The sequence below is a fragment of the Rhinopithecus bieti genome, unplaced genomic scaffold (assembly GCF_001698545.2).
Source record: "Rhinopithecus bieti isolate Rb0 unplaced genomic scaffold, ASM169854v2 scaffold_50877, whole genome shotgun sequence".
Taxonomy (NCBI): Eukaryota; Metazoa; Chordata; class Mammalia; order Primates; family Cercopithecidae; genus Rhinopithecus; species Rhinopithecus bieti.
The window spans coordinates 339,467-367,454 of NW_016821745.1; the positions used below are offsets into that span (position 1 = coordinate 339,467).

At 41.4% G+C, this 27,988-nt stretch overlaps 1 protein-coding gene and 1 pseudogene across 1 annotated transcript in view; one reads left to right on the forward strand and one right to left on the reverse strand.

The window, feature by feature from the left end:
- UBE3C (ubiquitin protein ligase E3C) overlaps positions 1-27,988 on the reverse strand; it is a 150,155-nt gene that overhangs the window by 46,506 nt on the left and 75,661 nt on the right. Inside the window, exons 10-15 of the mRNA XM_017860580.1 lie at positions 23,500-23,586; positions 18,115-18,272; positions 17,735-17,967; positions 7,489-7,593; positions 3,399-3,486; positions 987-1,084 (exon numbers count right to left, since the gene is read on the reverse strand). Coding sequence (XP_017716069.1) covers positions 987-1,084; positions 3,399-3,486; positions 7,489-7,593; positions 17,735-17,967; positions 18,115-18,272; positions 23,500-23,586 — 769 coding nt within the window. The remainder of the gene's footprint in view (positions 1-986; positions 1,085-3,398; positions 3,487-7,488; positions 7,594-17,734; positions 17,968-18,114; positions 18,273-23,499; positions 23,587-27,988) is intronic.
- Positions 26,700-27,981, forward strand: LOC108520984 (UBX domain-containing protein 2B-like; annotated as a pseudogene).

The window sequence follows — 27,988 nt, forward strand, 5'->3', positions numbered from 1 at the left end:
CACGTGCCTGTAGTCCTAGCTACTTGGGAGGCTGAGGCAGGAGACTTGCTTGAACCTGGGAGGCAGAGGTTGCAGTGAGCCAAGATCATACCACTGCACTCCAGCCTGGCGACAGAGGAGACTCCATCTCAAAAAAAAAAAAAAAAAAAAAAAAAGTTGTGTTTCCAGGCCAGGTGCAGTGGGTGATGCCTGTAATCCCAGCACTTTAGGTGAGATGGTGGCTTGCGCCCAGGAGTTTGATGTTGCAGTGAGCTATGATCACAACACTGCTTTCTAGCCCAGGTTGACAGTGAGATCCTGTCTCAGAAAAATAAAAATAAAACAGCGTTTCTGATAAGTAACTTAAACATGAATGTACAGAAGCGTATCTTCACAAAAAATTGACATTTTCAAAAACAATGCAAAATATTCTCCCCCCTTTGAGATAGGATCTTGCTTTGTTGCCCAGGCTGGAGTATAAGTGGTGCCATCTCGGCTCACTGCAACCTCTGCCTCCCAGGCTCAAATGATTCTCCTACCTCAGCATCCCGAGTAGGTGGGACTACAGGTGCACGCCACCATGCCCAACTAACTTTTATATTCTTTGTAGAGACAGGGTTTTGCTATGTTGCCCAGGCTAGTCTTACACCCATGGGCTTGATCTGCCTGCCTCGGCCTCCCAAAGTGCTGGGATTACAGGCATGAGCCACTGTACCTGGCCAAACAAAGCAAAATTTAATAGAGAAAAATGACGTTAGACCCTTGTTATAAGAAATCTATAGTGTAAAAGGGCTTTCCACCAGTTGTAACTAAGAAAATACTTTGTTTGTAAAAAGAGGTATCTAGTTGGGTTTTATAAATCATTCTTACTTATTTCAACCTAATGAGAAAAGTATGTTATGTAATCAGCTAGGCACTAGGCACCTTTAGAGATTTCTTTGGTGGGTGTGTTAATTTCTTAACACTAATATGATACGTAGTGACAATAAATAAACCAAATTGCATACCTTTACTCGTTCCTCAAATGGAACCACAAAAGGCAACTCTGTCAAGACGGCAAGCTGTCTTTCCTCAGACACAGACAGCGGCGGGGACTCCAAACCCACTGCAACACATTTTAAAACCTTAATTAGTTCACTTGCACTTTCCCTTGCATTCCCACTGACAATTATTAAGGTGAAGATTCATGAAATCATCCTGATTAACTCATTTATCTAAATCCAGTTCCATGAACACATCCCCGCCTCAGGCAGACCCATGAGCCACGCACAGTGCAGGATCAGCACAGAAGTCTTCAGTAGCTCCCCAAATACACACCTTGATCGAATAGTAAAGACGTCCTAATCAAGAACTACACTTCCGCTCCAGCTGTCTAGCACGTCTCAAGTGCACAGCTAGCCCGAGCACTCGCGGTGAGACCCGAATGCAGCCAGATACGGCAGTGGCAGGTGCCCCGGCCACCCCCGACCACTTTCATGTCCTTTTCCTCCTCCTATGGCAACAACTGGGGATGGCAGCTTATGCCTGTAATCCTAGGCTGAGGCGAGAGCAGCCCTTGAGCTCAGGAGTTTGAGAAACTGAGCAACACAGAGAAACCTTGCCTCTACAAAAAAAAATTTTTAAAAAATTAGCTGGGCATGGTGGCACACGCCTATAGTCCCAGCAATGCAGGAGGCTGAGGTGGGAGGACTGCCTGAGACTGCGGAGTTCAAGGCTGCAGTGAGCTGCGACTGCACCACTGCACTCCAGCCTGGTGACACAGTGAGACTCTGTCTCAAAACAAAAGAAAAAAAAGGAAAAAAGTAAAGTGTTACATGAAGGTATCTTAGACATCATATCAAAAACACAACTTCATTAAAGAAAAAAAAAGGTAAATGGGATTCTATCAAATTTAAAACTTCTCCTCCTCGAAAGACACTGCTAAGAAAAGAAAAAGACAAGCCACAGATTGGGACAAAATATTTGCAAATACATATCTGATAAACCATATCCAGAATAGCTTTGTAAACTCTCAAAATTCAATAACTAAAAAACATGTTCACAGGCAGTGTGCAGTGGCTCACACCTGCAATCATAGTACTTTGGGAGGCCAAGGTGGGAAGATCCCTTGAGCCCAGGAGTTAAAGGTCAGCCTGGGCAACGTATACAGATTCCAACTCTACAAAAAAAAAAAAATTAAAAATTGGCCAGGTGTGGTGGCACATGCCTGTGGTCACAACTACTTTGGAGGCTAAGGCAGGAAGACCGCTAAAGCCCAGGAAGTCAAGGCTGCAGTGAGCTGTGATTACACCACTGCACTCTAGCCTGAGCAACACAGTAAGACTGTTTCCAAAAAAACAAAAGAAAACAAAAGAAAAAACCAAGTTCATGAAAAAGATGCTGAATATCATTAGTTGGCTGGTAGATACAAATTAAAACCACAATATGATATCATTTCCCACCTTTTATAATGGATAATTTTTTTTTTTTTACATAGTCTTGTATTGTCATCCAGGCTGGAGTGCAGTGGCGTGATCTCGGCTCACTGCAACCTCTGCCTCCTGGGTTCAAGCGATTCTCCTGCCTCAGCCTCCCAAGTAGCTGAGATTACAGGTGCCCGCCACTCGCCCAGCTACTTTTTTGTATTTTTAGTAGAGATGGGGTTTCACTATGTTGGTCAGGCTGGTCTTGAACTCCTGACCTCGTGATCCGCCCACCTAGAACTCCTAAAGTGCTGGGGATTACAGGAGTGAGCCACCGCACCCAGCCCATAAAATTCTTTTTAAAATGACAACTGTAATTGCCCGTGAGGACTTGGAGCAACAGGGGCTCTCATTAATTGCTGGTCTGAACCCAAAGCGGTGCAGCCACCCTGGAACACAGTTCTGCAGCTTCTCATCAAGTTAAACATCAACTTGCCAAATGTCTCAGGATTCTTACTCCCTGTGAAACTTACTCCATGTCAAACAAAATGTATCTTCACAGAAAAACCTGTACATAGATGTTTATAGCAGCTGTACTCACATTCCCAGAGACTGGAAAAAAAAAAACCAAATGTCTTTCAACGAATTAATGGATTCACAGACTGTGGTGCATCCCCACACTGGAATACAGCTGAGCAACAGAGGGAGCAATCAACCCACACAGCACCCTCAAATGTACTGTGCTGACCAAAAGGAGCCAGGAGCAGACTACATAGCATGGTTCCCCTTGGAGGCCTTTTGCAAAAGGCAAAGTGACAGAACGAAACAGAAATGGGTGGCTGCTGAAGAGGTGGCCGCAATGGAGCTAGAGGCAATTTTGGGGGTGATGACTTTTCTACATGGTAGCTCCTGGTGGGGGTGACATGCTGTATGAGTTTACTATTCTGTAAATTAAAGGAGTGAATGTGACAGCGTGTAATTCATACATACAGTAACCCTGTGTCCTAGAGAACTCACCGTCCAGGGTGGACTGCAGCGGGCCTATCCTTCCCATCCGCCGGAACCTCCACACATGTCTGGATGCTGGCACATAGAGCTGAGTGACCTGTTGGGGGCAATCCTGGTTCAGAACTCCCCTGTGCTCTAGCACACACTTTGACCTGATCACACTTGAACAGAATTGGTGTTGGACACTTCTCTACTATGGACTGGGCCCTCTCTCTGACCTCATACCTTCATGTCCCCTTTTGGACTACCTTTTCAAGTCCTCTCTCTCACTCTGGCTGTCCTTTCATACTTCTACAGTTAACTATGTTTTCTAATACACCCCAAAGAAATCTCTAATTGTTTTATTTAATGATGCATAGTATCTAAACATACTAAAACAATATAATTGCTTTATGAAGCAAAATAGATCACCTTAAAAATTATTATCAAAGATTCACTTTCTATTTTTTTTTTCCATTTGGTTGTGGCAGTATTCAAATAAAATAGACATAGTATATTTTCTCTTATTTTTCATCTGTCAGTTCCTCTCATCCCTTATTTTTGGTCCTTGCAATTTTCTACTTTTTGATACAGGATCTCACTCTGTCACCCAGGCTGGAATGCAGTGGTGCAGCCTCAGCTCACCGTGACCTCCACCTCCTGGTTTCAAGCGATCCTCCCACCTCACCCTCCCGAGTAGCTGGGACTACAGGTGCATACCACCACGCCTGGTTAATTTTTGTATATTTTGTAGAGATGGAGTTTTACTATCTTGCTCAGACTGGTCTTGAACTTCTGAAATTAAGCAAGCCACCCGCCCCAGCATCTCAAAGTGCCTGGGTTACAGGCATGAGCCATCATGCCGAGCTGGCCCTTGCAATTTTTTTTCTTTTTAGATGGAGTCTCATTCACTGTTGCCCAGGCTGGAGTGCAGTGGCCTGATCTTGGCTCACTGCAACCTCTGCCTCCCAGGTTCAAGCGATTCTCCTGCCTCAGCCTCCCAAGTAGCTGGGATTACTGGTGCACGCCACTATGCATGGCTAACTTTTGTATTTTTAGAGATGGGGTTTCACCATGTTGGCCAGGGTGGTCTCGAACTGACCTCAGGTGATCCGCCCACCTCGGCCTCCCAAAGTGCTGGGATTACAGGTGTGAGCCACCGTGTCCAGCCACCCTTGCAATTTTTAATGAAGAAATTTTTATCCTGTAAAGTTTCCCATAATCTAGATTTTGCTAATTTCACCTTCATGGTGTTGTTAAAGATGTACTTCTAACCCCTCTGTTTCCTGTAATTTTGCAGTTAGATGTAGAGGTTCCACCACATTTAGATTTAACGTTCTGGCGAGCACGTTTCCTAGGTCGTGGGATGCTCGTTCATCGAGAGGCCCCCATCTCTGCTTATCACTGCAGAGGTGAAACCTGCTTCCAGTGTGGGTGTGTGCACTGTATACTACCAGTTGGTGATGAGATAAGGGACTTGGGCTAAAATGTAAATCAATTAAATCGCTAAACACACTGCTGGGTTCAGTTGACATCTTCCCATCGCACAACTTTCTGGAGTAAGGAAGAGGTGCAGTCATTTGCATTCTGGGCCCAGACCCTCCTCTCCTGGGAAGCCAACACACCATCTCAGGCCAGCAGACCCCAGACAAGTGCTGCACCTGGAGTGGCACCGCCCTGGTCATCTCCTTCACCAGAGCCTGCAACAGGCCGATTCCAGTTTGCAAAAATCATTGTCACATAGTATTGGCTGGAATACTTCTACGCAAAAGATCACACATCATCAATTATCTGTTCTGCCTGAGGTACAGTTTATAAATGAAAGGTGGGTTAAATGCTTGAGTACTTCTTTTTTTCAAAACAGTATTCAAAATAATGAGACAGTTCCTTTGCATCCTACAAATATGACGATGAAGGGTTTTGTTAGCGTCCTTGCGAACTCAAGAGTTAGCGGCTTTCATGAATGCTTCAACTTTCCGCCCATGACCAGCTACAGAAAGGCTCCTAACCCTGTCTCCCAGCCCCAGCCACCCTGCAATGGCTTCCTCGCTCTCCAGCATGACAGAACACTCCACACCCATCTTGTAGGGTCCTCCCAGACTTGGAACCAAGCACCGTGCCAGGACTGCTTCTTTTGCTGTGAAGTGACCCCGGCCTGGGTCCTGGAGCTGTTCACTGCCGCAGGATCTGCCACCATTGCTATACCTTGTCAGTGGGCAGAGTCAGAAGCAACGGGCTTAACTCCCAAATACCTCATGAGGACATAGTCACGCTTATAAAATTTTTCTAAAACACTCCTGCTTTCTCTCCTCTAATATTTCTGTGACATGGTTTCTTTTTTTTTTCTTTTTTGAGATGGAGTCTTGCTCTGTCGCCCAGGCTGGAGTGCAGTGGTGCGATCTCAGCTCACTGCAACCTCCACATCCTGGGTTCAAGCGATTCTCCAGCCTCAGCCTCAGTCCCAAGTAGCTGGGACTATGGGCGCACGCCACCATGCCCGGCTAATTTTTTGTATTTTAGTAGAGACTGGGTTTGACCATGTTGCCCAGGCGGGTCGCAAATTCCTGAGCTCAGGCAACCCACCCACCTTGGCCTCCCAAAGTGCTGGGATTATAGGCATGAGCCACCGTGCCTGGCCGACATGGTTTCTTTTATACCCTCCACCACTCCATCTCCTACTCCAAAGAATCTGAAATGAATCCAGTTATGACTTTTTCTCAAGAACAAAAGTGAATATACCCTATGTCCCTCTGTTAACACCACTTACATTTTTTTTTTTTTGGAGACAGAATCTCGCTCTGTCACCCAGGTTGGAGTGTAGTGGCATGATCTCGGCTCACTGCAACCTCCGCTTCAGGGCTCAAGGGATTCTCATACCTCAGCCTCCCCAGTAGCTGGGACTACAGGGGGGACACTTACCATGCCCGGCTAATATTTGTATTTTCTTTCATTTTTCTTTCTTTTTTTGAGACGGAATTTTACTCTTGTCACCCAGGCTGGAGTGCAATGGCGCGGTCTCAGCTTACTGCAACCTCTGACTCTTGGGTTCAAGTGATTCTCCTGCCTTAGCTTCCCGAGTAGTTGGGATTACAGGCGTCTGCCACCACGCCTGGCTAATTTTTGTATTTTTAGTAGAGACGGGGTTTCACCATGTTGGCTAAGCTGGTCTCGAGCTTAGCCAACCTCAGGTGATCCGCCTGCCTTGGCCTCCCAAAGTGCTGGGATTACAGAAGTGAGCAACCATGATCAGCCTCTTTTATTTTTATTTTTTTTTTGAGACAGTTTCACTTTTGTGGCCCAGGATGGAGTGCAATGGCACAGCTTCAGCTTACTGCAACCTCCGCCTCCCAGGTTCAAGCGATTCTCCTGCCTCAGCCTCCCAAGTAGCTAGGATTACAGGTGCCCGCCACCACACCCGGCTAATTTTTGTATTTTCAGTAGAGATTTCAGGGTTTCGCCACGTTGGCCAGGCTGGTCTCGAACTCCTGGCTTCAAGTGATCTGCCCGTCTCGGCCTCCTGTAGTGCTAGGATTACAGGCATGAGCCACCGCGCCTGGCCACTTAAATTTTTTACTAACGTATCATACTACTGAATCTGCTTTGGATGTAAGTGTTAGTAATATTCAAATTTGTGTCTGTTCTTTCAGAAAATCAAGGATAAAAGATTGGTGCAGTGGCTCACATCTGTAATCCCAGCACTCTGGGAAGCCAAGGTGGGAGGATCCCTTCAGGCCGGGGGTTTGCAAACATAGCAAGATTCCGTCTCAAAAAAAAAAAAAAACACAAAATTAGGCACAAGATCCATCTCTTTTAAGTACTAGACATACATTAATACTAATAAAAGCAAAGTATTTTTCAACCTCAACAAAGAATTATTAGGCTTTAATATAATCTCAGGTTAAAAAGGAAAATTGAGGATAACTCAGAATATCATTTTAAGTCCATGATACTACTATACGTCCCATTAAGAAGCTGACGTAAGAGTTAGTAATAAGGTTTATCGTTACTAGTCGTATAAGTCATAAAAAAATAATTTTAAAGGGCTTAATTCTTCTCCCCAGAAAACACAAGCTGAACATCTATTTTAATGATAAATATTTAAAAGATCTTTCAATATCACCTTATCTGCTTTAATATCTTCCTGTTCTGACAGCCAGTGGTTTGGAGGACAAAAATTTCTCCTAGTGTCTCTGGACTTCAACATTTTCACTAGATTGGTGATAACCTGAAAAGAAAGAACAAATCCGTGTCACACACGTGAGCTCGGCAGCCACAATGCACAGTGAGCAATACATTCACTAAGAAGGAGCGCACAGCGGTGGCGCAGGCACTCGGTCGAGCCGGACACCAAACCCGCTCACAGAAAATGCTTCCATCACAGTAATGTATACAAAGCAGTTATGTGCCAATACGTGCAGAACAACAAACACGAATACATGTACACGATAATTTTTTAAGTTACAACGGAGGTGGTGATTAAGCTTTGAAACACAAATTTGGTGGCAGCTAAATGATAAGAACTCATGAACACGAAGAAAAGGACAGACATTGGGATCAACTTGAAGGGAGAGGGTGGGAGGAAGGAGAGGGCAGAAAAGATGACTCCTGGGGACCAAGCTTAATACCTGAGTGATCTAATGATGTGTACAACAAACTCAATGACACGTTTATCTACGTAACAAAACTTCACATGTACCCCCAAACCTAAAATATTAAAAACAAACAACCCCCCCCACCACGAATTTGGAAATGTCTTAGCTCATCTGAGTTCTAATGAAAGATACCTTTAAGTGGTGCAATTTTGTAAAACTTTTTCCTGAAATAGCATTTCTGAGTTTTCTGTGAAACAATGTACTAAGGGCACTAGGGGAAAAAAGCAGCACCCCAGACATCACTGTCACATCTCCCAAAGAGAAAAACAATTTCAGCATTTGCCTCACATAAGCAAATGAAGTTAGGTTTGTGATCATAACTCTAGAAAAATCGAGTCTGATCTCCTTGATAACCTTTCCAAACAGTCTGGCCTGGACACACTTTGCTATATCATCACAGGTTAGTATTTTATCATGGCTTTTAAAAACTACAATATTCTTTCAGAACAGTTCCTCTCTGGTTGTGCAGTGAGTTCCTCACAAATAGAATCCAAATAGCCACCTTGGAACCTAGCAGGTACTAAACGACTGACTTGGGATCAATAATTGTAAATTTTATAATATATGATTAAAGAGATCTAATAGCACTACTTTAAAAAGACCTAAAGTTCTCTATCGCCGGGCGTGGTGGCTCAAGCCTGTAATCCCAGCACTTTGGGAGGCCGAGACGGGCGGATCACGAGGTCAGGAGATCGAGACCATCCTGGCGAACACGGTGAAACCCCGTCTCTACTAAAAAATACAAAAAACTAGCCGGGCGAGGTGGCGGCGCCTGTAGTCCCAGCTACCAGGGAGGCTGAGGCAGGAGAATGGCATAAACCCAGGAGGCGGAGCTTGCAGTGAGCTGAGATCCAGCCACAGCACTCCAGCCTGGGTGACAGAGCGAGACTCTGTCTCAAAAAATAAAAATAAAAAATAAAAAATAAGGTTCTCTATCGAATAGAAATGCATTTTGTAATAAACAAAGATAAATCAAAATTGTAAATCCAACATTTTAAATGTCTACAACCAGGACTGTTCATATAATTACTACAGAGCTCAAGACAGCGTTTTCTGAAAAAGTTGGCCAGGCCTGTACGCATGCTACCTCTAATTAAAGACAACGGAAATCATCACAGAAAAAACAAAATCAGGACAATCTGATTTATAATATACCCACCGGATAGATTAGAAATAAGATTTCTAATATGTACTAATTTATAATAATTTATATTATATAATTTGTAATTGTAAATTAATATATACTATGCATCTAGTATATATAATATATAAATTTATAATATATCTAATATATAATGGATATATTAGATATAAAGATCACACAATCAATTGTTGAGATTTCCCTTTAAAATTCCATAATTTAGCATTTACATACAATGAAATACAAATGCTTATTTTATGAAATGCAAATCCAAGGCATGCAGGGATACCAGAAATTCTGTGTGCCTAAGGAAAAAAGGGAAGGGTCCTTGGGTTGATCTCTCAGGCCACTGCAATGTGGACACCCCTTGAATGACCTACCCATGGACAGAGAAAAAGTGTTACTTGAGCGATTTGCTCATGCAGACAACACTGCACAGTAAAAACCCACTCAAGATCAAAGATACACCTTTGTAAGTGGTGGATATTTCTTACCAATTCAGAAGTGGCCATTATCTTGTGGCATTTTAAAACCTATCACAACGCTATGGAAATATCATCCTTCTTAAACGAGTGGAAATGTTCAGCTAAGTAATCAGGGTACAGTGGAGTCAGTTATTCCTTGACCCTTGACTCCGTGGTGTTGCTCAGGGGCTCAGCTGCACACACAACATCTTACAATTAACGGTTTCTTATGCAGCCTAGGCAGACTGGGGAGAACCTCATTACTGGTTCTGTCTGGTTAACTGTTTGGCTGAAACAAAGTACTGTCATTGACCTAATACAGTAATTCTTCAAAGTCATTCATTTTATTCTTCAGAAGTAAAGATGAAATCTCACTGAGCTATGCTAATTACATGTGCTATCCTTGTATGGGATAAATTCAGGTAGTACACACACAACACACACCCTTCCAACAGTAACAGAAGTACAATCTTTTTGTTTGAAGATGATCGTGTCTGGTCTTTCCATTTTTATGACCAATTAAATTGATACTTTAAATCTAGATTTAATAGTTACCATGCTGAAACTGGCCCTTTCATAATCACCCCAACCGTTAACAAAGGTCATGCTTTCTGTCATATTTACATATTTAACTGCATCATCCCACAGAATCCTGGGGTCCCTATGAACTTATCATCCCCAAGGAAACTTAGCTTTATTGAGGGGGTAACTTGCTCCAGGTCGGGCAAGGGGAAGATCAGGTCTGCCTAACTCCTAGATATCTATTTCTATTCAATCTCTGTTCATGAGAACATGTATTTTCTTTTTTTTTTTTTTTTTTTTTGAGGCGGAGTCTCGCTCTGTCGCCCAGACTGGAGTGCAGTGGCCAGATCTCAGCTCACTGCAAGCTCCGCCTCCCGGGTTTACGCCATTCTCCTGCCTCAGCCTCCCGAGTAGCTGGGACTACAGGCGCCCGCCACCTCGCCCGGCTAGTTTTGTATTTTAGTAGAGACGGGGTTTCACCGTGTTAGCCAGGATGGTCTCGATCTCCTGACCTCGTGATCCGCCCGTCTCGGCCTCCCAAAGTGCTGGGATTACAGGCTTGAGCCACCGAGCCCGGCCTGAGAACATGTATTTTCTATAGATTACAAACATTATCAAATATTATATGAGACAAGTTCTCATTTACATTCTTCTACTAAATTATTATAAAATTAAATGTTAAAAATTTCAATATAGTGTATCCTCTTTCATATTTCCAATCCTAAATATGAAAAAAGAAGTAACCACATGTTACCAATATAACATGCCAGTATCATGGATTCTTGGTGAATGAAAAAAACGGGGTGGAGGGAGACGGGGAGAAAGGCGGAGGAAAGGAGAAGGTAAATAAGTGAGTCCAGCCAAGGGAGCTATGTTAAGGACAGGATATCAAGATAGAAGGCACTGTGGTAAGGCATGGTTTAATAAACATCAAATATATTTATATTTATTTATATCAAATAATATATTTTTAGTATAAATATGTCCAAAATATTGCTTTCTTTAAAGTATGTCCACAATATTGCATGGGACATAATTACATTTTTTAAAGTAATCGTGATTTATCCGTAATTCAATTTTTAACTAGGTGACCTGTCTTTTTATTTGCTAAATACGGCATGACTAGTCCTGGACCAATTCCCAAAATACTTATTTAGAATATCAAATACCAAACCTTAAAATTCAACTAGGAACATTTTTCCCTCCTTTACATCAACTATTTTCTCCTAAGTTTTAACGAAAATATAAACATGAAAATTTGACTGGATCCATTTTGTGATCTCGAAACACCTTAACACATTCCTTTTTTCCACATTCACTTTCAGAATCACAAACTCAACTGCTCTACAAGTATCTAGCACCAAAAAGGGAAAGTTTGTAGAGGCAACCATGCCCAAATCACATCAAGTGACTACATCTGCTCAAAGTGAGTTAGAGCCTGTGGCTCTTAACCTTTGCTGCATTTTAGAATCACCTGGAGTACTATGAAGAGCCCACCACGGGCATGCCGCCATCACTGACTCAAATTCAGTTAGTCTGAGGTGGAGCCAGTCGAGTTTTCCACTGCTCCCCCAGATGACTCTGATAGGTAGTTGCGACTTGAGAACCAGTGTGGTAAGTCATATGAAATAAGATAGAAGCACTGGAACAACTAGCTGTATCTAGCTGAATATACACAATTTTAGTGGATTTTAAATTCTGAAATACAACAGCATTACGTTCATCTGATGTGTTAACTCTTGTCCCTCCTCTCAAGTTCTTCCACACTAGATCAAAACATTACATTATATAAATGAAGAAAATACATTATTCAAGTACTAATAAATTTATTCAGAAACGCACACACTGCCAGGCATGGTGGCTCACACCTGTAATCCTAGCATCTTGGGAGGCCGAGGCAGGCAGATCACTTGAGCCTAGGAGTTCAAGGCCAGCTTGGGTAACATGGCGAAACCCCACCTCTACAAAAAATACAAAAATGAGCCGTGCGTGGTGGCACATGCCTGAGTCCCAGCTACTAAGGAGGCCAAGGTGAAAGAATCACTTGAGCCTGGGGGGTGGAGGTTGCAATGAGATTGAGCCACTGTACTCCAGCCTGGGCAACAGAACGAAACCCTGTCTCAAAAAAAAAAACAAAAAACAACAAAAACCCACAAAGGTACACAACTGTTACACATGCTTGATTTTAATGTGCCACTTGAATGAAAAATAGCTGATGCTGTAAGCAGGTTTCCCTTAACCCCAATATTAAAAAGATCAAGTAGATAACTGCTTAGAAACATACCAACTCCTTATAAAAATCACACTTGGCAACGTTCAAGGTAAACATTATAAATTAACAGGCACTGTTTTCACAAGATCCCTATGTTTGAGAGTTCATGGCAATGATGATCATAAGAAAATCTTGCTTAACTGACCTTGGGGAAATATTCTTAAGCACTAGCTATATTATCACAAATGTATATATAAATTGGACAACAAGGCTATCAATCCTAAATTGTGACATTTCTGTATGGAGACAATGGATATTTAGATACAGTATTGCAACCAAAAAATTAAGTACATATAGTCCAAGTTTTGAAGGGCAACTGAAAGACTAATTGCATCATAACATAAAATAAAAGTATCTTTTTTATCTTGAATGTGATATGTAAAATCTGGTAACTAAAACCAAATAACTGAGTTAATTATTTTCTTTTTTTTTTTCTTTCCAGAGTAGATGTAGTCCTGAAACCAGATGAGTTAGTTCCTTAAAAAGCAAAATACAAAGCATACTTAGCACACAATTTCCAGGTTCTGAAGTGCAGTAAATGTGTCATGTGGGAAATACATCAAACGAGAATGGATTTTTACAATTTGACTTCATAAGAAGAATATATAAAAGTAATGTGTCAGAAAAAGCTCTAAGAACACGACCTTGTTGGAAAACCACCGTTTTCCTCAACTGAGTTGTGTCAGGTGAGCAGCAGCTGGTGCTTCTCTCCTGTGTGCTTCCACAGGCCCAGCCTCTGCGGTTTGCTGCTTCCCACTGTCATTAGCTGAATGCATGTCTCCTTCATTACATAGTGATACTGCAGGAACAGGCACCCAGTGTGAATTCATTCATGATCCCTTAGCATACAGCTGTGTCACTATGGGTGGGATGAATACTGTGAATGTTCAAATAACTGAGAATGAACACTCCAACCTATGAAAGTCATGAAGTATCTGGTATGCATTGCTGCTGTCAAGGGTTAACCCAATTTTTTTTTTTTTTTTTTTTTGAGATGGAGTTTCGCTCTGTCGCCCAGGCTGGAGTGCAGTGGCCGGATCTCAGCTCACTGCAAGCTCCGCCTCCTGGGTTCACGCCATTCTCCTGCCTCAGCCTCCCGAGTAGCTGGGACTACAGGCGCCCGCCACCTCGCCCGGCTAGTTTTTTGTATTTTTTAGTAGAGACGGGGTTTCACCGTGTTAGCCAGGATGGTCTCGATCTCCTGACCTCGTGATCCGCCCGTCTCGGCCTCCCAAAGTGCTGGGATTACAGGCTTGAGCCACCGCGCCCGGCCGGGTTAACCCAATTTTATATAGCCCCTAGTTACCACTTGCTAACCCACTTATGCCTAGTGTTCCATTATTGGAACGCTAAGCTTGTGGGATTTATATTCTACTGCTCAAGGTCATGGCCAAGGCCTGATTTTTCACACAAAAAATTTGCAACCTCTGGCACAAACAGGTTAAAAACTGGTGTATTTTGAAAAACAGTATTCTTCAGCACATATTTAAAACATAAAATTACTTCATATAGTATCTACTTTAGTCAAAAAACAAAAAAATGAATCAAATATTCATAACAGAAAAGGCTATGGCATAGCGCTACAAGCTTTAGGTCTCTTGGTTGTAACATGGACAGCTAAATGGCCGCATTTTAGGATTATATTAACAGGGCACTGCTGTTGCTTTCCTACTTTTTAAAAATAGCTTTTTGGATCTGAAAAAAATACAACTTAACCACTAAGGAAGTAAAAAACTCACAATATGGGTCTCTCTCTCTCTCTCTCCATACAGACATATGGATAACGAGGGCATGAGAACCTTCCTCATTCCCTGCTACTTCCTCCTGTTTCCCTATCACAGGAGGTAACTCCTGTTAAGTTTGGTAGATGCACACAGACATCTCAAAACAGGATTTCCTATCTCATCAAGCTAAAGTAATTATAGCTATAAATTACACTTCAAGAGGAGTTTATAAATTTGATAAATGCATAAACTGTTTTAGCAGTGTCAAGGCAGGGCTAAGAAAGTGACCTCAATTCTTATAGTGACAAAGAAAGATAACTCTATCCACTTAAAATTCTATGTTTCTATGACCAGCCAACAGAGCCTCTTACACAAATGACTTTGGGAGGACCATGATACGACTGAAAAATGAAAATGGTCAGTGTTGAAGGAGTCAGGTCTCATCATTTGCAATTCTGTCAAAATCAATGGAAGGCAGGAGATCATGGGCAAAATGCTTTTGCCTTCTTTGGTTGATGCTACCTCGAATTCTTCAACTCAAATTTGGTACAATAATAATATGAAAAATGTCGACAAAATTTTTATTCTTTTCAGAAGGGGAATGTAGAATAGTAGCTGGTTCTACCATCATATACATGACCTCAACTGTAAAAACAAATTATAGTATCTTTCTCGCAGAACTACTGCATTAAATGAATATAGGCAAAGCTCTTAGAATACTGCCTAAAACACAGTTAATTACAGAGGTGTAAGTTCATATATCTTCATAATATAGTATTTTCTTAAAAGAAAAGCTAATAGCAGCTGATTACTCAAAATTATGCAGTGATTTTATTTTGGGGGGCTCAGCTCAACAGCAGGTAGCATAAAATGGTTTGGGGACAGGAGGCCAAAGAACAGAAATCCTTTAAAAAAAAAAGAAAAGGTCTTTAAACAATTCTAAACTCAAAAGGTCTTAGAACAACTTATTTCAAAACTAAAACGATCACCACCACCAACAACAAAAAAGTAAACATTCACCCTCTTTTTTTTTTTGAGAGTGAGTCTCACCCTATGGCCTAGGCTGGAATGCAGTGGCGCTATCTCGGCTGATTGCAACCTCTGCGTCCCAGGTTCTAGTGATTCTCCTGCCCCAGCCTCCCCAGTAGCTGGGATTACAGGCATGCATCACCACGCACAGCTAATTTTTGGTATCTTTAGTAGAGATGGGGTTTCACCATGTTGGCCAGGTTGGTCTCAAACTCCCGAGCTCATGATCCACCTGCCTTGGCCTCCCAAAGTGCTAGGATTATAGGCGTGAGTCACCACACCCGGCCTCACCCTAATTCTTAAAACCTTCAATGGTTAATGAAGTGGCAGGGAGCAATTCTGAGGCATAAAAAATTCTGTACAAACTCTTCACTTAACGCTTAACCAAAACAAAGTAAGGTCAAGGTGGAAAATACCTTATATGGCATTATTAAGTTCAGAGATTTCTACATACTAAAGATAAGCCTGTCATATGGAAATTATGAAGCTCTCAACAGGTGCTATAAAACAGTGAAATGATCTGATATCACACACAACACCTGATATTCCACATCATGGAAAGCTTTATTGTTAATAAAGACCCCAGAGTTTAATCAAATATGGAAAGGAAAACAAACATGCTACCTGTAACACCCATGTCCAGGAAAAGCTTATGTAAGAATTGTAAGTTTTAAATAGGTGAGATTGCTTATTTTTTAACATAGAAAATTTGCAAAATTGTCTATCTTTAAGAAAGGATATAGTAAAGGCTTACCATGTGACCTTTCCAGTTTACTTAGGAATACAGAAATAGGTAATTAAAATAAATTGTGCAAACATATATTACATCAATCTGCCCAAATTATAAATTCAATGATGCATTAGGACTGTATTCACTGCAATCAAAACATTATCAGTTACTGCTGCTGCTGCTAATGCTCATGCTCCTAAGAGAAATGTGTTGTAAAATCAGGCAGAACGGTCTGGAGAGAGACTCTCGTGGACCTGGAGGATGAATAAGCATTCCTTAATTAGCCCATCAGGGTAAGTGCAAGCATTAATGGGCCCTTCCTAAAGTCTAGCTTGACATCTTTCTCCAAACACGGCCAAGAAGAAAGTTCCATTAGCAATATTAATACAAGCTTAGTTGATCATTTTCATTCAATTAACTTCTTTCAATTAAATAGATAGCTTGACAAAAGCAGTGATAAAAGACCCAAAGGGACAGCTGATGACTCGAACTGAACATTAGTGTGCGAGAGGTCGCTGGTATTAAACGGACTGTAAATCCAGCATTCAATTTGGAAAATGCACTTCTTCTGCTCTCACTCCTTTAATGAGCAATTTTAGCTGACTAGATGTGTTTGCTGCAGAAATTTCATGGGAAGTCAAGCACCCTTTTCCTTTTCTTTTTTTCCATCCCAACAGTTACATTCTCACTGGTGGTGGTTTCCTGCCAACATTCCAGCCATAGTAACTCAAAACTTCACTTTCTGGTTAAGAACGAAGATATGTTAAAATAATTTATATACAACTAGCATTAAAAATTAATGACCTATTTTACCTTGTTAATCAATTTTTGAAAGGTTTGAAAAAATAATAAAATCTAAGAAATATTTACTGAAAATAAAACATTTTAAAACTGTATTTATATTTCATCGTGTCACAGTTAAGTAGTTAGGGCCACATAGAAAAGATGCACGTAACAAGGTTTAAAAAACATGGTTTTAAGTGAGACAAATGTAAATTAAAATGAAAGTAATTTTAGTTAATTAAATTACCTTAATCAAAAGTGACTAAAATTACTTTTCTTTTTTTTTTTTTTTTTTATTTTTTGAGGCGAGTTCGCTCTGATGGCCCGGACTGGAGTGCAGTGGCCAGATCTCAGCTCACTCAAGCTCCGCCTGCGGGTTTACGCATTCTTCCTGCCTCAGCTCCGAGTAGCTGCTGGGACTAAGGGCGCAGCTACCTCGCCCGGCTACGTTTTTGATTTAGATAGAGACGGGCGTTTCACTGTGTTAGTCCAGGGATTGTTCTCGATCTCCTGACCTCGTGATCCGCCCGTCTCGGCCCTCCAAAAGTGCTTGGGATTGCACAGGCTTGAGCCACGCGCCCGGTCCTAAAAATTACTTTCTTAATTAAAAAGTTGTACAGGCCATGCTGCAGTGCTCACGCCTATAATCCAGCATTATGGAGGCAGATAGCAGGAGGAACCCATGAGGCCAGGAGTTTGAGACCAGCCTGGGTAACACAGTGAGACTCTGGCTCTACAAAAAAACTAACACATTAGCTGGGCATGGTGGCACATGCCAGTAGCCCGATCTCCTCAGGAGGCTGAGGTGAGAGGATTGCTTGATCCCAGGAGTTCAAGGCTGCAGTGGGGTATGATGGTGTCACTGCACTCCAGCCTGGGAGACACATCAAGTCCATGTATATATTTAAAAAAAAAAAAAAAAAAAAAAAAAAGTCTTGCAAATTAAAACATGTCTGAAACAAACCTGCATTTTATTCCTCTGCAATGGTCAACACAAAATGCGTATATTTTCAATGTCAGCAAACAAAAAAAATACATATACTCTATACCTTAAATAACTGAATCCATCGTTTCTGTTCCATCTGTATGCACTGTTGCATTTCAGAGCTAGTAGTAACTCCAATACTCTGAAATGCTGTAATATATTCTTCTCGAACTTCTGGTTTGGTTTCTGGATAAGCCAACTTGATGATCCCCAGGCATGCATCTCGAAGGCATCGAGACAACATTATCAGCTCTTCTAAAGTAAAAGGCATCATTGATGATTGTCTTTGACCTACAACTAAAAAATACAATCCAATTTTCTATTATTTCTTTTTCCATCTTTTAACACACACTGAAAGACTTAAAAAGTTTAAAACTTTTCTACTGTCTATGAAAACTGATGGGCCATGTGGCCAGCAGCAAACTGGTTTCTCAAAATCCTTACCTTCTATGGGATCACCGAAGAATTCGTTATCATGTATGGAAATTAGTGAATGACTAAACAAGGAGCTAAAAAGGTAAAAGAGTGGGATGATTCGACTAGAATCTTCAAAAGACATAGGAGAACCCCTGGATATCACCTGAAGCAATGGTACCATAGACCTTGAATTAAAGAAAAGAAGAAAAAAACCAGTCACTTTACAATTAGTCTTAGTTTGGGAACTAATTAAAATATAACATCAAACAAATATAATCAGGGAAAGTAACATTTGCATTAGGAATTAAACTATTTAAAGGCAAGGTAAAGTCACCATGGCAATGCAGGTTAATAAACAGCATAGATTAATACATAAAATAGCACACCACCCCATTAATCTTCACCAAGGTTCCTGCTACCTACATCAACAGGATAATGAGGTTACTAAGAGTGAGCCAGTCATTCCCAGGCTAAGGCCCTAAGAAGAGTTCTAATAAGGCCGCTATTCAAGACACACATGTACTTTACTTTTATGAGGAAACCATCCCCCTTCCCGTCTACTCAACATATTTAATAAAGGCAAATCATTCTGCTCTCAAGAAAAATTTATTCAGCGACTTACTTTTGGTAAGGCTGAAAGCTATTCAATATTGAAGCCAAACTGTAACCTTAGGAAACAAACTTTTCGGTTCTCTACAGTGGCCTTTCCCCCACTGTTTGCTTTATTCATCAGCTCCCATCCTGCTCCTGCTTTCACAGCAGCTAAGGTGGTCTTTACTCAGCAGCCTCTGTCATCCATCAAGAGCTATGATATGATAAATTAATTAGCCAGGTGTAATGATATGTGCCCACAGTCCCAGTTACTTTGAAGGCTGAGGCAGGAGAATGGCTTGAGACCAGGAGGCGGAGGATGCCATGAGCTGAGATTGCGCCACTGCACTCCAGCCTGGGCAACAGAGCCAGATTCTGTTTCAAAAAAAGGTTAAAATGTTAAGAAAAAAAAAAAAAGGCCAGGTGTGGTGGCTCACACCTGTAATCCCAGCCCTTTGGGAGGCCGATGTGGGTGGATCACAAGGTCAGGAGTTCAAGACCAGCCTGGCCAACATGGTGAAACCCCGTCTCTACTAATGACACAAAAAACTAGCTGGGTGTGGTGGCGTGTGCCTGTAATCCCAACTACTTGGGAGGCTGAGGCAGGGGAATCACTTGAACCTGGGAGGTGGAGGTTGCAGTGAGCTGAGATCATGCCATTGCATTCCAGCCTGGGAAACAGGGTGAGACTCCATCTCCAAAAATATAAACAAACAAATAAAAAAGAGCTACGATATATTAAATTGACTTATTTCACCTAGAACTTCTTCCTTTTCTCTCGTTTTTAAGTCTGGTTCCTTGTCTTATGGAACATTTAGCTAACACAGAATCACCTGCAAGCTCTTTCTATAATGTCCATGGTCCCCTCTACCAAGTCAAATCAATCACAGGTTAACAGACATTGTGAGCAAGATCACTCTCTTATCTCCCCAAATATCCATTTCCATAGAACTACAGTTATATAGTAGATGAGAAGAAACCAGGAGTCAGGATCTACAAATCACATATGAAAGCAGAGCAGAAGGTAAGACCACTTGTTACAATTAGCAGGGCCATAAGGAGCTTGGCTGAGCCACCTGGAGCTTTTGAGTCTCCATGGTACATGGTTCAGGGGAGGGCACTGCCATCATCAACGGCTTTGAGAACAGGAACCCATATGTGCACCGGAAACTATTCCCACAGAGAAGATACACTATGTCCACATGCTACACAACCAGAGCATACATGATTCCTATTTGCAGTTGTGACACTCTGCATTTAGCACTATGCTGAATGGATTCATCAATTAATGAATGAATGCCATCCATCCAAAATTTAAACGTTGTAGGGACAAAGCACAATTGTCCTACCTCATTGTGGAAGCCAAGATGACACAAAAAGTGGGATTGGCAAGAAGGATACGTGCCAATGCTGTCCTGCAGACAGGGCATGAACGAGACACAAGTCTCTTGGTTCTCTGCTGACCACTCTTTCTGCTATAAACACTGACTCAAATATTCCTCTGAAAACAGGTCAATCTCAAGGACTTACGTGCAAATAAAAAGTCTGTAACTTACTGTGATGGAAAAGACATTGATTCACACATAACTCAGGGGAGCTAGGTGAATTACTGACCATCGATGAGACCCGAGGCAATCCCTAACCTCTGTCTAGATCTTGAGAACAAGGGTTTTCACATGGCGTGCCTGTGGGAACCACTCCTCCTCCTCGTTCAATGTCCCCTACCCTTGCAAAGAGCTTTTAGTCTTAAGAACGGATTCCTGCTTTAACAGGTTTCAGAATACTACTGTAGACTGTTTTGGGATTATTTATCAAACAGCCAACATTGGCACCTACGGCCCACACTGAAGACTTCTGGGCAAAGCATCTCTGCTATGTCATAGTCAAGGGATGCCTAATGGAAAAAGTACCAGCTGGCTATGGGTTCCCTCGTCTTCAAGAAGAAGGAAACTAAACTGCCTGATTACAACAGCAAGTACTGAAAATCAGGTACACGAATAAAGATGTTATTTGCAAAATGTCTGATGTGCCAAAATTCACTATCCATCTGGAGATTGTTTACATGTGGTCTGCTAGACTGGGGTGAAGAACAGTGCGTCTCGGTTGGCCCCCAAACCATCTGCACCTCAACCACCTGATGAGCCTGTGAGGTCGCAGTCTCCAGGGTTTCTAACCCAAGTCTTAGGGCAGGATCAGAGAATCCGATTTTTTTTTTTTTTTTTGAGACAAAGTTTCCCTCTTGTTACCCAGGCTGGAGTGCAATGGCACAATCTCGTCTCACGAGAATATGCATTTTAACACGCTCCCCTGATGGTACTTCTGCCCACTAAAGCTGAAAGTCCTAGCAACGCAGGCCTTACTGTGAAACTATTTTTCACTTGAATTGAGTGCCAGTTTCAGAAAATTAGTCATTTCATTTTAAACTTTATTCCCAGTAGGAAATATGAGACATATACAGATGGTGCCTGACTTACAATGGTTCAATTTAGGATTCTGCAACTTCAAGATGGTCAAAAGCGATTCCCATTCAGTAGAAACCGTACTTCGAGCATCCATAAACCATTCTGTTTTTTCACTTTCAGTACAATATTCAATAAATTACATGAAACATTCAACACTTTATTATAAAATTGGCCCAGTGTTTGATGATTTTGCCTAGCTGTAGGCTAATGCAGGTGTTTTGAGCACGTTTTAGGTAGGCTAGGCTAAGCTGTGAGGCCTCAGTAGGCTAGGTGTCTTGAATGCATTTCAACTGATGATATTTTCAACTTACAATGGGTTTATCAGGACACAGCCCCATTGTACCTCAAGGAGCATCTGTATTGAGAACGTATTAATACACTGTCAGTTTCTTGGGGGACTTCATTCTAATAAATTAAACAAGTAAAAAGACATTCAAAGTCTCAAACTGTCTTTTAATAAGATTTATAAAACTACCCTATCATAAAATAGTATTAATAATTTAATATAATTAACAATATCCCACTTTTCTTTCACACACCATGACTCCATTTCCTTAGCAAGAGACAAATGCCATAAACAAATAAGCAATTATCAGGCAGAACTATGACAGTGTCTCTGTTGCTAAGCTGGGGCACTTACGGGTAAATGATAATTTCCTGTCCTAATGATTCTCAATCTCCTTCTGCCCGAAACAAACCTGTCACTAATGAAAACCAAGGTTGGCATAGTCAGAAGTGGCTGAAATGCACCAAAAAACCCAACAAAACATACCTAAAATCCTGTATTTGTTTGGAAATGAAAGAAAAGATTTCTCAAGACAGTAAATCATTCTAGGAGTCTTTCGTCTAGAAAGCATTTCTAGGAGTGCTTTAGCCACCCATTGTTGATGCAAGATAAACTCAACCTTTAGGAGTTTCACCAGTCACAGTGGCAGCATTAAAACTCCCCGTTCCTCACTCAAGATGCAATTTAAAAAATGAAAAATTTTAAGTAATAATATTGAGAAACTGACATTCCCCTTTCATTAGTATGAACTGTGTTGCCCAGATGATTTGAACACCAGTTCCATCATAAAGGGGCTGACTGTGCCTGGCTGAATAACATACGAATATCTTTTGCTCTACATATTGCATGAAAAAGCTCAAAATCCAGAAATCTCAACAAGAGTTTTTATTATGACTGCACACAGCAAGTCAGATTGCAGATGAGCATATGTTTATATTTTAGATATACCACCCCAATCCACCAAAAATTCTTTCTTCTAACTTCTTGTTCCTAAAAAGAAACCAAGACCACTTCCTACACTCTTGCCCTACAACTGAGATGTGTCTTCCCACCACCAAATGAACTGGTTCACAGCATGGAGTCAGTAACGGTGACTGCTACTATCACCACTCTCAAGAGCATGACATGCAGGTAGCATCTTGTAAGTTTAGTCTCCAATTAACTGAATTACACACTTCATCTTTTCTGATTACAGTACAAGGGGACTGGCTTAGACTTCTTTTTTTTTTGAGAGGAAGTCTTTTTCTCACCCAGGCTGGACTGCAGTGGCACAATCTCGACTCACTGCAACCTCCGCCTTCCAGGTTCAAACGATTCTCCTGCATCAGCCTCCCCGGTAGCTGGGATTACAGGCACATGCCACCATGCCCGACTAATTTTTGTATTTTTAGTAGAGATGGGGTTTCACCATGTTGGCCAGGCTGGTTTTGAACTCCTGACCTCAGGTGATCCACTAGCCTCGGCCTCCCAAAGTGCTGGAATTACAGGCGTGAGCCACCGCACCCGGCCGGCTGAGACTCCTGGCAGAGGAAAAATTCAACAACAGAGTACTAGGCTAAGTCAGTTTACCATGAAGGATTTTAAGTATGAAATTCCTACCTATTACACACTCAACTAAAATATGTATGTCAAAGATGCTATTTTTTAAATTACACGATTCAAATAAGAAAAATCTAATTATTTTAACAAATGTTTAACAATGTCTACACTGTTCTTACGTTTGCAGCAGTCTTAAATTTACTTCAAATCTGTATTTTCACTGTGAAAAGAATAGTAAAATCATATGGAGCAAAGTAATTTCCAAATGTCTACCATTTTAAAAATGGCTAGGATATTTAAAGCAAACTTACCTTCAGATAAAACCATACTCTCAATAATATATACAGATAAGCAACTGTTAAGATCAGACACTGATTTTTCTTTTTGTGCAACTGAGACCATCTGGAACTTTCCTTCTAATATGAAATAAGTCCAGTATAAGCAGGACTTAAAAACAGGTTCTGGCAGCATTTCTGATTAGGCTGCTACTTCCTGTGCCTGTGAGCTCAATTTATAAGTCTGTATAATACATACCCTGTGATCATCCGTGTTGACATGGAAGATATTAGAAACCAAAGATGTCTCAGAAACCTGGCATTAAAGGCTAAACTGTAGAGAAGCCTAAAAAGGAATAGGGGAAAAACACAGAACAGTAAGCAATTACTTATTCAAAACATTTCTTTAAAAAAAAAAAGCGATACACTGAAGATCAACACACAGTTCAGCGAATCTCTGTGCTAATACCACAAAAAGCTGCCTCAGACAACCAGCCATTTGATAAGAACACCAAGACACGGCTCCCAAAGGTGTCAATCTGCAGTGTTACCAAGCTAGGAAAGTGCCTCCTCCTCCGTGGCTGTGAGACCTACCCCAAAAGATGAAGATATAAGTTGTTTTCATGCACAAGTTGAACCTGTTCCCCCTCTGCTACATATCATATTAATATGCCACAATATTCTATATTACTATTGTTATTACTGCTAATACTTTTTTTTTTTTTTTTTTTTGAGACAGGGTCTTGCTCTGTTGCTCAGGCTGGAGTGTAGCACCACAACCTCGGCTCACTGCAATCTCCACCTCCTGGGTGGAAGTGGTTCTCCTGCCTCAGCACCCTGAGTAGCTGGGATTACAGGTGCCCGCCACCATGCCTGGCAAATTTTCGTATTTTTAGTAGAGATGAGGTTTCACAATGTTGGCCAGGCTGGTCTTGAACTCCTGACCTCAAGTGATCCACCCGTCTCAGCATCCCAAAGTGTTGGGATTACAGGCCTGTGCCACTGCACCTGGCCTACTTAACACGTTTAAAATTTGTAGACTCAAGTCACTTTTCTTGAAATACAAAAAAATGTGTTAACACCTCAAAAATAAATACAAAAAAGGTATCTTAAAGACTTTTAGGCCAGGCATGGTGGCTCATGCCTGTAATCCCAGCACTTTGGGAGGCCAAGGGAGGCAGACTGCTTCAGCCTAGGAGTTTGAGACCAGACTGGGCAATGTGGTGAGACCTTGTCTCTATGAAAAGTTGGGCGTGGTGGCTGTAGTCCCAGCTACTCATGAGGGTGAGGTAGGAGAATTGATAGAGCCCAGAAGTTCGAGGCTGCAGTGAGCCAAGATCACACCACTACACTCCAGCCTGTGTGACAAAGTGAGATCCTATCCCAAAACAATAAAATAAATAAAATTAAAACTCTTCCTCTACAATATTAGATTTTAAAAAGATGAACTTTGTGAAGAATGCACGAGCATTTAAATTAGTTCTATGTTGTATACTGCATGTTTGTGACAGGATAAACATTCTAGCCATAATTGTGTAATCAGCTAGCATAAACATTTTTTTTAAGAGATGAGGTCTTTCAAAATCCAATAAAAAAAAATCTCGTATTTGATCGGTTGAGTAATTTCCTGCACTCAGTCCAAAACATCAAATGCATTGTTCCATATCGGCACTTTCTGAGTACACCATAGGAATTATGGAGTAGTGATTAAAACAACAACAACAACTGAACTCCATTCTTATTTTAATGTAATGCATTTTGAGATATCCAGATGGCAATAAGGGTACATCATTGAAAAAACAGTGAAAGCATGAAAGAGCATGTGAAATTTACCTAGAAGCAGGAAATCTTAAGCTAGAAAGAATCTATTAGATCATTCAGCCCAGCTATCTTTCCAATGTCATGTAGGCTAAAAGCAATGTTTGCATAAGAAAATGAAGGGGCAGTAATACATCTGTTCTAAGGTCCTTCCAGCTCAGAAGTATTATGATTTTATGAAAACATGCATGATGTTTATCAGTCACACGCCATGACAAAGTGGGGACACACTGCATTCATCCCAGCAAGAGCAGAATCCCAAACGGAGTCTCCAACAAATATTACTTAATATTATTGGAAAATATTACTTAATAAATATTTAATATTATTGGAAAAATGAAAAAAATGGTAACAATATAAGTTAAAGGAGACCAATTAAGACATGTAACTAAGTATGCTGTCTGTCATTAGTGTTCGAGCAAATTTCCACTTAAAAATCACTCTGAAATATGGCCGGACATTGTGGCTCACGCCTGTAATCCCAGCAGTTTGGGAGGCTGAGGTGGGCGGATCACTTGAGGTCCGGAGTTCGAGACCAGACTGGCCAACGTGGTGAAACCCATCTCTACTAAAAATAGAAAAATGAGCCGGGTATGGTGGCAGGCGCCTGTAATCCCAGCTACTCAGGAGGCTGAGGCGGAAGAATCGCTTGAACTTGAGAGGTTGAGGTTGCAGTGAGCCGAGATCACAACACTGCACTCCAGCTGGGCGACAGAGTGAGACTCGGACTCAAAAAAAAAAAACCACTCTGAAAAAGATTATCCTGTTGAAAAGGGGAGCTGTATTAGAAAATGATAATAGACACTTTATCTCTGAGATATTTAAAATCCTTACCATATACCTGATAAGAGTGTTAACTTTTTTTCTTGCCTTTGTGGAGTTTTATTTGCTAAGAATACGCAACCGTCATATGGAAAAAAGAGTAAGAAAAAAGCTATGAAAAACATGAACTTTTGAAATAATTTGAGAAGGTGGTATTTGCTTATTTTCTCTTTAGTCGAGAAACTTTTTAAAAAAATGTTATTAAAACAAAACAAGGCAAAATAATGTTAGCCACATTTCCTCTCATCTACCCAGAAACCATCAGTCAACACACCCTGCTATAAATCCACCCAGATCCTTGTGTGTACACATGGAAACAAAATGAGTTCTTCCTACACGTTCTAAGAGAGTTTGTAACTAAGATTATAATTAACATCTTTCCATATGAATGTATACATATTTCTGGAATACCATTTTCAGAAATACACATTTAAAATACACATTTTAAAATTTGTATTTCAAGCTAATCTTGGGAGAATATTTACTAAATCACTCAATAAGCAATAATAAAACAAATTATTAAACTTCTAAAAATAAATTTCTGGGCCAGGCGCTCACGCCTGTAATCCTAGCACTTTGGGAGGCCTAGGTGGGTAGATCACCTGAGGTCAGGGGTTCGAGATCATCCTGGTCAACACGGTGAAACCCCGTCTCTACTAAAAATACAAAAATTCGCTAGGTATGGTGGCATGTGCCTGTAATTCCAGCTGCTCAGGAGGCTGAGGCAGGAGAATTACCTGAACCTTGGAGGCGGAGGTTGCAATGAGCAGAGATGGTGCCACTGCACTTCAGCCTGGGTGACAGAAAAAGACCCCCTCTCGAAAAAAATTAAAAAAGAAAGACAAACAGAGCCAGCAGAAGGTGGCGAAGGGCAGCAGGCCTGAGCTTGGTGCGCGGGAGACGAGGTCTTCTGGGCTGCGACCTCCGAGCACGCAGGATTTGCAGAACTTAATACGAATGTGAAGAACTTGCAAAGACACTTGAAAACAGCCAAAGGGATGACATATAAAGAAATAAATTGGCCTTGGCAGAACTGTATGAAAATGAAGTGGAGTGCAGATCTTCCAAGTCTGATAGACCTAATGCTGCAGTCTTCAAGAGCCCATGGACACCACCTCATCATCATTCCCAGGTGGAGGATACAGACTGGGTAATTCCTTTTGTAAGCAGTCTGAATATATCTATGGAGAAAATCAGCTGCAAGATATTCAGATTTTGCTTAAACTGTGGAGCAATGGTTTCAGTTTAGATGATGGAGAATTGAGATCTTACAATGAATCAACAAATGCTCAATTTCTGGAGTCTGCTGAGAGGAGAGAGGCTGGGCACACTGGCTCAAGTCTGTAATCCCAGCACTTTGGGAGGCTGAGGCGGGCGGATCACAAGGTCAGGAGATCAAGACCATCCTGGCTAACATGGTGAAACCCCGTCTCTACTAAAAATACAAAAAATTAGCCGGGCGTGGTGGCGGGTGCCTGTAATCCCAGCTACTCGGGAGGCTGACGCAGGAGAAGGGCGTGAACCCGGGAGGCAGAGCTTGCAGTGAGTTGAGATTGCGCCACTGCACTCCAGCCTGGGCGATGGAGCAAGACTCCGTCTCCAAAAAAAAAAAAAAAAAAAGAGAGAGAGAGATCCCCCTGGAGCTTCAGTGCCTTGTTCATGGTGGCCAAGTGAATTTGGATATGGAGGATCATCAGGATCAAGAATACATAAAACCTAGATTGAGGTTCAAGGCTTTTAGTGGAGAAGAAGAAAAACTTGAAAGCCTTACACCTGAGGAGGATAGATCAATACTTAACGCAGTTGTTCTTACTGATGATTCAGTGCCAACAACAAAAATTCAACTCAGGTTAGCGGATGGGAGTTGTCTGATACAAAGATTCAGTAGTACACACTGGATCCTGGATGTCCGGAACGCGGAACTTTATTGTACAGTCTTGTCCTGAATCTGCAGCTCTTTATTCTTGTGACTTCATTTTCGAATAAAGAGCTAACAGATGAAAACCTGACACTGCTAGAAGCAGATATTCTTAACACTGTGTTACTCCAGCAACTACATAATACTGTTCCTGTCAATGCAGTAGCATGTGGGCATAGATGATGTGTCA